This window comes from Plenodomus lingam (genome assembly GCF_022343315.1).
Source record: "Plenodomus lingam strain CAN1 chromosome Unknown contig_17, whole genome shotgun sequence".
Lineage (NCBI taxonomy): Eukaryota > Fungi > Ascomycota > Dothideomycetes > Pleosporales > Leptosphaeriaceae > Plenodomus > Plenodomus lingam.
Genome location: NW_027093934.1, coordinates 1,262,779 through 1,273,635, shown reverse-complemented (window position 1 = coordinate 1,273,635; position 10,857 = coordinate 1,262,779). Strand labels below are relative to the sequence as shown.

General features: G+C 50.3%; 6 protein-coding genes across 6 annotated transcripts; 4 read left to right on the top strand and 2 right to left on the bottom strand.

The window, feature by feature from the left end:
- Positions 1–14: 14 nt before the first annotated feature.
- On the top strand, positions 15–535 carry IAQ61_003445 (uncharacterized protein; the record flags this gene model as incomplete). The annotated part of the gene is made up of 3 exons (XM_003845058.2): positions 15–19; positions 92–135; positions 216–535. 3 exons carry the CDS (start codon positions 15–17, stop codon positions 533–535), a joined length of 369 nt encoding a protein of 122 aa, XP_003845106.2.
- A 305-nt stretch (positions 536–840) lies between these two features.
- PRE6 (Proteasome subunit alpha type-4) lies at positions 841–1,817 on the bottom strand (the record flags this gene model as incomplete). Its single annotated transcript, XM_003845057.2, has 4 exons — positions 841–1,180; positions 1,232–1,619; positions 1,674–1,733; positions 1,787–1,817. 4 exons carry the CDS (start codon positions 1,815–1,817, stop codon positions 841–843), a joined length of 819 nt encoding a protein of 272 aa, XP_003845105.2.
- Positions 1,818–2,044: 227 nt separating this feature from the next.
- Positions 2,045–4,140, top strand: IAQ61_003443 (uncharacterized protein; the record flags this gene model as incomplete). Its single annotated transcript, XM_003845055.2, has 4 exons — positions 2,045–2,361; positions 2,415–3,348; positions 3,408–3,902; positions 3,955–4,140. Coding segments are annotated over 4 exons (1,779 nt in total), but the record flags the coding sequence as incomplete, so codon positions are not given.
- Positions 4,141–4,284: 144 nt separating this feature from the next.
- IAQ61_003442 (uncharacterized protein) lies at positions 4,285–6,569 on the top strand. The gene is made up of 2 exons (XM_003845054.2): positions 4,285–4,472; positions 4,563–6,569. Exons 1-2 carry the CDS (start codon positions 4,386–4,388, stop codon positions 6,435–6,437), a joined length of 1,962 nt encoding a protein of 653 aa, XP_003845102.1. The 5' UTR covers positions 4,285–4,385; the 3' UTR covers positions 6,438–6,569.
- A 756-nt stretch (positions 6,570–7,325) lies between these two features.
- IAQ61_003441 (uncharacterized protein) lies at positions 7,326–9,263 on the top strand (the record flags this gene model as incomplete). Its single annotated transcript, XM_003845053.1, has 1 exon — positions 7,326–9,263. The coding sequence occupies one exon, from the start codon at positions 7,326–7,328 to the stop codon at positions 9,261–9,263; it is 1,938 nt and encodes a 645-aa protein (XP_003845101.1).
- Positions 9,264–9,459: 196 nt separating this feature from the next.
- IAQ61_003440 (uncharacterized protein) lies at positions 9,460–9,993 on the bottom strand (the record flags this gene model as incomplete). Its single annotated transcript, XM_003845052.2, has 1 exon — positions 9,460–9,993. The coding sequence occupies one exon, from the start codon at positions 9,991–9,993 to the stop codon at positions 9,460–9,462; it is 534 nt and encodes a 177-aa protein (XP_003845100.2).
- Between the last annotated feature and the right edge of the window lie 864 nt (positions 9,994–10,857).

Below are 10,857 nucleotides of genomic sequence, written 5' to 3'. Positions count from 1 at the left end.
CTCCCGAACCCACAATGTGGTAAGCACCCAGCCAGCCAACGAACCCAGCGACCCCATACCTCTAACAAATCTCTCCCCCCCCCCCAAACAGCAAACATATCCTCAACGCCCAAGTCTCCATCCGCTCTCCCTGCTGTACGTCTCATTCCCCTACCCACCCACCCACCCACCAAACCAACCAACCAACCAACCAACTAAACAAGTCTCCCTATTAGGCAAAAAATGGTTCGACTGCGCCGAATGCCACGCAGAACAGACCACGCACCCCCTCCTCCAAACCTTTGACATGACCTTCATCTGCAAAAAGTGCAAAAAGGCCTTCCGCAAAGACGCCCGTGAATTCGAGGACGCAGATGAATACTGCCCGCATTGCGACAACCACTTTGTGCTCGATGCCAAGACGCCACAGGCCGGGTTGAGAGTCGAGGGCGAGGATGCGCGCGTCGATGCGAGGATGCTGAAGGACGAGAGGGTGAGGCAGGAGGACATGAGGACTATCTTCGATGTCAAAGAGGCACCGGAGAAGTTGGGTTGAGAGGCGGGGTGCGCGGCGGAGACAATTTAGATGAGCACATGGGATTGAATGCGTACAGAGTAATTGCATGGCAAGGAAGTAGTTGCACAGCCGTAGGAAGAGAGTGTGCATACCCCACCCGATACATCACGCGAGAGCGGGGGGTTGGCAGTGTGGACGAGTACATGGATGCTAGACGTGCCATTTGTGGCTACTGGTAGGACGTATCTGGGTCGTATCTGCTGTACAGATTCATCAAGTCTATCACGTAGACGCCAATGCTATTCATTCCGCTTTTCCATCATTCGTCATGTATCACACATTCTCTATGCGCTCGGGCCTGGCCCCTCAGTCGGTGCAGGGCGTGTCAGAATGGCCGCAGTGCCTGTACCAGGTGTCCGTCCAGGCCTCCTGTTTGCCGCCTCCTCTTGCTTCTCCACGTTGATGTTCTCCACATACTTCTCAATGTCCTCTACCGGCAGCATCTCGATGGGCTTGCCAGGCGCCATGATGGCAATCTCAATGTTCTTCGCACCCGTCTGCACAACTTCCAATAGTGACTTGACCGTCAGCTTAATGGTCTCTTCCCGATCCATGCCCTCCTTGTGATTGCGCTCGAGGAATTCGCGGACCGTTTTGCTGGAGCGGCCGATTGCGTTTGCTTTCCTGCCATCTTATTAGCGACAGGGTACGCAGCTTGCAAGTCAGGACACCTACCATGCCGAGTAAATACCAGAAGGTTCAGTTTGGTACAACCGTGGAGTCTTGTCGTTGGGATCGAAGCCAACGATCAGCGTACTGATGCCAAACGGCCTCACACCGCCACTCTGCGTGTATCTCTGCTGTACTCCCGCAACATACTTGGTGATGTACTCTATCGATACGGGATCTTCGACCGTGAGGCGATGTGACTGCGCTTCCAGGCGGGCCTTGTCAACGAGAATGCGGGCGTCCGCGTTTAAGCCTGCAAAGGCGAGGGAGACGTGTGTGTCGACGTTGCAGATCTTGGAGGGGGTAATTCGGGTATCTTGTAGCTTCATTGCTGAACGCTTTTCACAGCCGAGTACTACAATGTCTCCGCCCTTGACGCCTACCGCACAGGTTCCTGGAAGGCATTAGGTGGTGATGGCATAAAGAATTGGTAGGGATGATTTCTCACCCCTTTTCACAGCCTCGAGCGCATATTCGACCTGGAAGACGTGGCCATCGGGACTGAAGACTGCATATGCTTGTTAGCTGGGAATCTACTAACTGAAAACACCATGTTTGTACCTGACAAAGCGCGATCGTAACCGGATGCCATGACGCCGAATGTACTGTCACTCTACTGACACTGTAGAAGAGGGAAGGGTTTTGGGTGGTGACAGTGTGGGATAGCAGGCTTTGGGAGGGGCAGATTATCTGGTGTTGTAACGGCACCTTGATCGCTAGGCAGAGCTACGGGGGAGCTGGCCGCGTCGCTGCTCCCACCAAGGTGCGCTGTGGATCTCATCGTGCCAAGCCTGGTCTGTGCCTTACCTGCAACCAAGGTTATGTCATGCAATCGTCCCGTTCTCTCCATCTTCACGGAAAATTGCTGAGAGGGTAATTTTCTATTCTCTACATTCTTTCCTATTCTTAACCACCATGGCGACTCCGGCGCGTATCATTCCTTCCTTGCGGCGAGCAGTGCTCTCGTCGAGGTCTTGCTCAAAATTTCAATATATAAAAGCTGCAACTCAAATTCGTTGCAACGGGAGTACAGCTGCGCCAACAAGTGCGACTTCGGAGCCTCATCAGCCCGATGGAAAGGGAACGGTGACGGGTGCGGCTGCGTCTTCAAAATCTATCAAATTTACATCAGAGTCGTAAGCACGTGGTGAATTCTGGCTTTCTGTCGACCAATCTCACCACCAAGTAGATACCCGCAATTACAAAGAGATTCAAAGTACACAAAATTAAGTCAAGAGCATGTGAAATATTTTCAGGATCTTCTTGGCTCGGAATCTGCAGTTATAGATGGCATCACTCAAGATGCATCAGAAGACATTGAGCCATTCAACAGCGATTGGATGCGCAAGTTTCGTGGTCATACCAAGGTAGTCTTGAAGCCAAAGTCTACAGAAGAAGTTAGCAAAATCCTCAAGTACTGCAATGACAATATGCTTGCGGTTGTTCCACAAGGTGGTAACACTGGACTCGTGGGTGGCTCCGTTCCTGTGTTTGATGAAATAGTCATCAACATGCAGCGAATGAACGAGATTAGATCGTTCGACGAAGTCTCTGGTATCCTGGTTGCTGATGCCGGTGTCATTCTTGAGAATGCCGATAACTTCCTGGCAGAAAAAGGCCACATCTTCCCCTTGGACCTTGGCGCAAAAGGCTCATGCTACATCGGTGGTAATGTCGCAACAAACGCGGGAGGGCTTCGGTTGTTGCGGTACGGTAGCTTCCACGGAAATGTCTTGGGTCTTGAAGCCGTTCTTCCAGACGGCACCATCGTTGACGATCTTTCCACGTTGCGAAAGAATAACACTGGATATGACATGAAGCATCTTTTCATTGGCGGAGAAGGAACGATTGGTATTATCACCAAAATTGCCATTATCTGCCCAAGACGATCACCAGCAGTCAATGTGGGGTACTTTGGACTTGAAAGCTACGAAAAGGTCCAACAAGCCTTCATTGAGGCTAAGGGGCACTTGTCAGAGATTTTGTCGGCCTTCGAACTGATGGACGGTAGAACACAAAAGCTAGTAAATAGGGTCAAAGGAAAGAAGATGCCACTAGAAGGCGATCACCCTTTCTACTGCCTTATCGAAACCAGCGGCTCTAATACAGACCATGACGGCGAGGTCAGTCACAACGCCTCTCATGCACAATGTAAACTCGACGGCAGACTAACAAGGCACAGAAACTCCAAGCTTTTCTTGAACACGTCATGGAGTCCGAAATTGTCTCTGATGGCGTTCTCGCTCAGGATCAAACCCAAATCGCTGAACTCTGGTCATGGCGTGAAGGCATCACCGAGTGTCTGGGCCACGATGGCGGTGTCTACAAATACGACCTTTCCATCCCCATCGCTGAGCTATATGATTTGGTCAACGACACGAGGGATCGCCTGACCGAAGCTGGTCTCGTTGGCACAGACACCTCGCACCCGGTTGTTGATGTTGTTGGCTACGGCCACATGGGCGATGCTAACCTACACTTAAACATCCCGGTCAGACGATTTGATAAGACGGTCGAGAAAGTGCTAGAGCCGTGGGTATACGAGTGGGTACAGAAGCGCAATGGAAGTATCAGTGCCGAGCATGGCTTGGGGGTGACGAAGAAGCCCTACATTGGATATAGCAAGAGCGAGACCATGATTGGACTGATGAAGCAGATTAAGAATCTCTATGACCCGGTAAGTTGTACTCTGCATGCCTGGATGATAGTGACAGCTAACAATGGTGCAGAACGGCATTATGAATCCGTACAAGTACATATAGATGGCGTTGTTAGCTTTTTGATTGTCAAATAATACCACTAGTTTCCTTGCACAACAGATGGTCCTACACAGCACAACAGAACAAGCTCCAACTTCTACGATAGCCATAACTTTGAGATAGCAATCAAATGAGCCAAGAAAGTGTATCGAAACAAGATTTTCCCCGACTTTGATTTCACGGCGATCCATACCTATACACATATCGTTCCTTTCACTTCCGAGCATCCGGAACCGATAGGTAGTCCCGATTAACGCTACCCCGGCGCCGATCCCCCGCCCCACCTACGCTTTCCACAGAGCCCTACCCTCACGTTTTTGTGACGATTGCATCACTGCTAGCCATGACTCTCTGTTCTTCTCCACCCCAATCCTCCTGCCGCGCACAAGCAGCTTTGCAAGATGGAGAAGATTACGGATAAGATCAATGCCCTGCCTGATGGAGCGAACTACTTCTCTCTTGAGTTCTTCCCGCCAAAAACGGCAATGGTATGCTATGCCCCGCCATGCCGTGCACGCGACTTGATGCTGTTCTGTTGTTGTGCCTGGAGATAGAGACGGGACTAACAACGCTCCTAGGGCTTTGCAAACCTCCAAACACGATTAGAGCGCATGTCCCAGGCTCTGCGCCCGCTCTTCGTCACCGTTACCTGGGGGGCAGGAGGCTCGACTGCTACCAAGTCGCTAGAGCTGGCGGAAATATGTCAGCGTCAGTTGGGTTTGACAACATGTCTGCATTTGACATGCACCAACATGGATCGCTCACTGGTGGACGATGCGCTCGAACAGGCCAAGGTGCTGGGCATACGAAATATTCTTGCGCTCCGCGGTGACGCGCCACGCAGTGAGGAGTACCGAGACGAGGGACAGTTGCCAGAACAGGACTCGAATAAAGATTTTACCTGGGCAGCCGACCTGGTGAGGTACATACGGAAACAGTACGGAGACTACTTCTGCATTGGTGTGGCGGCATATCCCGAGGGCCATTCGGATGAAAGTCACCCTGAACATCAGAGCCCAGAGCATGATCTTCCATGGTTGGTGGAGAAGACCAAGGCTGGAGCCGACTTCATTATGACTCAACTCTTCTTCGATGTTGATGCATACGATCGATTTGAGAAGCTGTTGAGGGAGCACGAGAGTGGTGCTTTCAAGACAATGCCAATCATCCCCGGGTTAATGCCGATACAATCGTACAAGATTCTGCTACGGACTACAAAACTCTCGCATGCGAGACTACCGCCAAATATGCTAGCGCGTTTGGATGCGGTCAAGACGGATGATGAACGTGTCAAGCAAGTAGGCGTACAGATTCTAGACGAAATGGTTGAACATATCAAAGGGCGCTCGAATGTTGGACGGAGAGGCTTCCATTTTTACACCTTGAATCTGGAGAAGGCCGTATCGCACATTATTGAAGACACCAACCTCATCCCAAGAGACTTGCCCGAAGATGATGACTCTGCCATCTTCGAGACAACGCCAGCCATCAACCTCGTTCCACCTCCTAACGGCACTATGAGTCGCCGTCGCCGTTCTTCCGTCACCTCAAGTCCACGAAATCGCGTTATAGTGTCTCAACCATCCGCCACCAAGTCTAGCAACCACTCTTATGAAGCTCTCGACAGCGAAGCTGGCATCCCCCGTGGCCCCGTCAACACCCGCGCGAATACGCTCGCCATCTCCGAAGGCGAGGGCTCTCTCGGTCGCGAAGCAACCTGGGATGATTTTCCTAACGGTCGCTGGGGTGATGCGCGCTCCCCTGCCTTTGGAGAGATTGACGGCTACGGACCAACCCTACACGTCTCCACCGCGCAAGCCCTAAAATTATGGGGCCACCCTGTAGATAGAGACGACATCTCAGACCTATTCCGCAAACATCTAGAGGGGGAACTGGACGCCCTACCCTGGAGCGAGCAAACCCTCTCCGACGAGACTCTGACCATTAAGAAAGAGCTCCTTGCCCTAAACAAAAAAGGCTGGTGGACCGTAGCCTCCCAGCCCTCTGTCAACGGCGTGCGATCCACTGACCCCGTCTTTGGTTGGGGTCCCCGAAACGGCTACGTATTTCAAAAGCCGTTTGTTGAATTCTTTATCCCATCCGAAGCCTTTGCAACACTGAAACCCCGTCTCGAAGCGCACGAACAAATCACCTATTTCGCCGCCAACGCTGCCGGAGAGTTCGAAGCCACCGATGAGGAGGCGGTGAACCCCGTGACGTGGGGTACCTTTGCCGGCAAGGAAATTGTAACGCCGACGATCATCGAAGCAGTCAGCTTTAGGAGCTGGAGCGAAGAGGCATTTAGTATCTGGAAGGAGTGGCAGTGCGTGTATCCTAGCAAAAGTGCGAGTGCAAAGATGCTGGGAGAGATGAGGAAGGACTTGTGGCTTGTTAATGTGATTTGGGGGGATTTTGTTAATGGTGAGGGATTGTGGGAGTTTTTGGACGGATGATATCGGGGGTCCGAGGGGCGTGTATGGACGAGATTTTTGGATGATGAAGAGGGTGTCTGTTTGTATTACAATACTGGTTTTATGGAGTGACGAAGTGAGAATGAATGAGACCAAAAGGAACTTTGAGCGAGGCTTCATGAACAATATAAACTGTTAAATTATTGGACTAATTGCTATTCATATATCAACATGAAATAAGTCTAAAACCACTAGCGAGGACGCGAAATAACGTGCAAAGTTACTATGTAGTTGTCGCACTGCTGTACAGCACAGTGATGCCTCTCCTTTCAATTACTGAAACTATTTGAGACAGCCTCTGGCTTGTATAGACTAATACTGATTATTTTTTGTGAAAATTAAATCTAATACTAGTATTCTAAGCGCCTAACATACTATTCACGCGTTTTTTTTTGGTTTTCCTCGTAGACTAAAGTAATGCAAAGTCGATTGCATGTTTACACGGCTTTATTCATGCCTTGGGAAGAATTTGCCTTGCTCACCAGGGCCGATCAATGGAGTCTATCATAAATCAACTTGGTCTTCTGCTACTGTATAAATCAATACCGGTATGTCGTACCCGGTAGCTAGTGGAGTTCGATGTCATTTGTGGCGTGCTACCTACAGTCAGGAGACAGAGCATACTGTACTAGAATACATATCATGAATGCCAACCATTGATCATTACAAGCTATCGGCGCTATCTATATCAAAAGTAACGGATGAGCTGACCCTGGTTCTAGTGAAAGGTCTACTAGGGTACACCTCCCGCACCACGACCGTTTTGCCAAGCCACGATAAGATAGGTAAGCCAACAGCCCCGCCATCCACTCGTCAGGCCCCACCATAACTTTTCTTCCCATTGTATTCTAATCTACAACACCACCCATCATGGACGCCCAAATTGCTGAGTGGAGAACTCGCGCCGACGCTCTCAAGCCACTAAACCTCAAAGCCATTGAGCCGGCTCTCCTGGAACTTGACGCTCACCTCACTCTCCGCACACATATCGTGGGCTACACCCTCACCGATGCCGACACCATCGTATGGCAGACATTGCGCGATAACCGTGTCGCACATGCATATGTCAAGCAGGATCTTATGAAGAACCTGGGACGGTGGTTCAGGTACATTGAGGAGGCTTACCCGCAGAGTGTTGTTGTAGTAGGCAAAGGCAAGGAAGACAGTAAGAAGGTAGATGGAAAGGACGGGAAGGGGAAGAAGGAGGGAAAGAATGATGATGCGAATTACGATATCGGACTACAGGATGTGGGGGATGGGACAGGTATTGTTACCAGGTTTCCTCCTGAGCCTTCAGGTTACCTCCACATTGGTCATGCAAAGGCTGCGTTGTTGAATGACTACTTTGCCCACGAGAAGTACAAGGGCAAACTGCTCCTGCGATTCGACGACACCAACCCTACCAAGGAGAAACAGGAATTCCAGGACGCCATTCTCGAAGACTGCGCACTGCTTGGCATCAAGCCAGATCAAGTCTCATACACCAGTGACTGGTTTGATGAGCTTTACGAACGCTGTGTCCAGATGATCAAAAACGGCCTCGCGTACGCCGATGATACCCTCCAAGAGAAGATGCGTGCTGAGCGCATGGACGGCATTGCCAGTGCGCGCCGCGACGCGAGTGTAGAGGAAAACCTCGCACATTTTGAAGAGATGAAGAAGGGCAATGAGGAGGGACTAAGATGGTGCATCCGAGCGAAGATGTCTGTCGATAACCCCAACAAGGCCATGCGTGATCCTGTCATCTACCGCTGCAATCCCGAGGCACATCATCGCACTGGAGAGAAGTGGAAGATCTACCCTACGTACGACTTCTGTTGCCCTATTGTTGACGCTGTCGAGGGCGTCACACATGCTCTACGTACGACTGAGTACAACGACCGCGATGCTCAATACCAGTGGTTTATCAAAAACCTTGGGCTGCGTCAAGTCCACAACTGGGGTTTCGCACGTCTGAACTTTGTCAGAACGGTACTTTCCAAGCGCAAGCTCACGAAAATTGTTGAGGCAGGAATCGTGACCGGCTGGGACGATGCTCGCATGCCTACTGTTCGCGGTGTGCGTCGCCGTGGTGCCGTCATCCCTGCGCTACGAGAATTTATTTTGAAGCAAGGTCCGTCCAAGAACATTGTCAATCAGGATTGGTATGCCTTCTGGGCGACCAACAAAAAGTACATTGAGCCTACCGCGGCACGCTACACAGCGATCGATGACGCTGGTCGTGTTCCCGTCACCATCATTGGCGCTCGAGAGGGCGTTATTACGGAAGATAAGCCAAAACACGCGAAATACGATCTGGGTAACAAGAAGATTGTCTTTAGTTCATCTGTAATAATGGAACAAGCCGACGCGCAGTCGTTTGAACAGGACGAGGAGATTACCCTCATGAACTGGGGCAATGCCATTGTGCGCAAGATTAGCCATTCCATCAATCCTCTTGAAATGGCAAAACACGGTCTCAAGACTGTCAGCGGATTGGAACTGGAACTGCATCTCCAAGGCGACGTGAAGACCACGAAGAAGAAAGTCACATGGCTCAGCAATGACCAGAATCTCATCCCGATCGAGTTGGTGGACTACGATTACCTGATCACAAAGGACAAACTTGAGCCTGAAGATACATTGGAAGACTTCTTGAACCCGAAGACGGAGACGAGGACGAAGGCTTTGGCAGATTGCAATGTGGCGGAGCTTAAGGAGGATGATATTGTTCAGTTTGATCGTAAGGGATTCTTCAGAATCGATAGGGCGTTCAAGCATGGCGAGGCTGTCGTTGCGTTCCAGATTCCAACGGGGAAGAGCAAGTAGAGCGGATGGGATATAAGAGAGCTTCAATTTGGTTATTGAACATGACTGAGTGAACTTCCAAGTGGTCTTTAGCTAACAGGATATACAAGACATCACAAATCCATTGTCTGTATTTTGGAATAATAAACAAGAATCGAATAAGACATCCCTTTAATCACTTATAACACGGTCGACCCGACATCCCCACCCTTGCTCATTACCCGTATAAGCACTTTGCCTCGACATACAACTCGGTCATCTTCAACTCTTGTTCAACTTCCGGCTTCAAAGAGTCCAAATAACTCTCCACCGTACTCGAAATCGCACTACAATCAAACTCACCCATTCCAGCCACCGTCTCCATTCTGACCTCGAGATAATATCCCTTGTCGCCCGGCAACTCCACCTTGGCCGAATCCATGGTATTGCAATACGTAGACGACCGATTCACATTCTTCTCTGTCTGGAACGTTTCACAATTTTTCTCTGTATACGTGCCGCGCTCTATGGCCCCTGCGATTGCGCCCACCATGAGGTAGTAGATTGCAGTGGACCCGTGCCACTTGCCACCTACAATGTGCAGGACTGCATCGGTCTCAATGGGTTTCTCGCCAGCCGCTTTGTGAGTTTGGACTTTGAAGCTCGAGAAGGCAGGGTCTGGGCAACTGCTGGATGGCGAAGACGAGGGGCAGGCGCGCTGGATGGCGGTGTAGATGTTGTTGTATATTACATTGAAGTCCATTCCGCCCATGTTTGCTTTGCGAGTGCCTAGGTACATTTGTATGTGTGGCTGGACTTGGGGGGAGCGGGATGTGATGTTCTGGTTGATTGTGGGGTTCTCGTTGCTGGCGATGGAGATGGGAGATGGAAGTGTGAGTGCGAGGGCGGTGGTGAGGGGGAGGAGGGTGAGTAAGTGTAAGGGGTTCATGATGTCTTGGTTTCTCGTCTTTCTTGATGTTCTTATTTCTTTTCTGTTCTTTTGCGTGGTGTATCAGTGTCCACTTTATTATATAAACCAGTATCGCAATATGCGTAGGGGAAATTTTACAAATGCACTGTAGAAACGAGGCCTTCATATACTGCTTCAGAGACTCATACACCAACCTCAAAGACTCATACAACCAACCTCAAAGACTCACACCCAACCTCAAAGACTCACACCCAACCTCAAAGACTCACACCCAACCTCAAAGACTCACACCCAACCCAACACCACCACATCACGAACGATACCAAGACCCCCCTTCATCACCCCACAAACACACCCATAAAGCCTCCTCTCCCTCCCAAAGAATCTAAATACAGCACACAACCACCAACCCCGTCTACTAGTACACACAAGTTCAATCTGCCGAATCAAGTCACACGGGACGTATACGCTGTACGGCGTATATCTAACAAACCTTAACCCTCTCCCCCTTATACCTTAGTACCCCATGGTGTATACCTTATATACAACACTCTAGTTAACTAAATATAGACTCTGAGTGACCACAAGACCCGTTGATTACATTCACCTTCCCTTTCCCCTTCCCCCCAAACAATCTCACTCTTCACTTTTCCCCTGTGTGCACAGGAAGAATAGTAACGCTAGGGGACATTAATAGGGGGCACA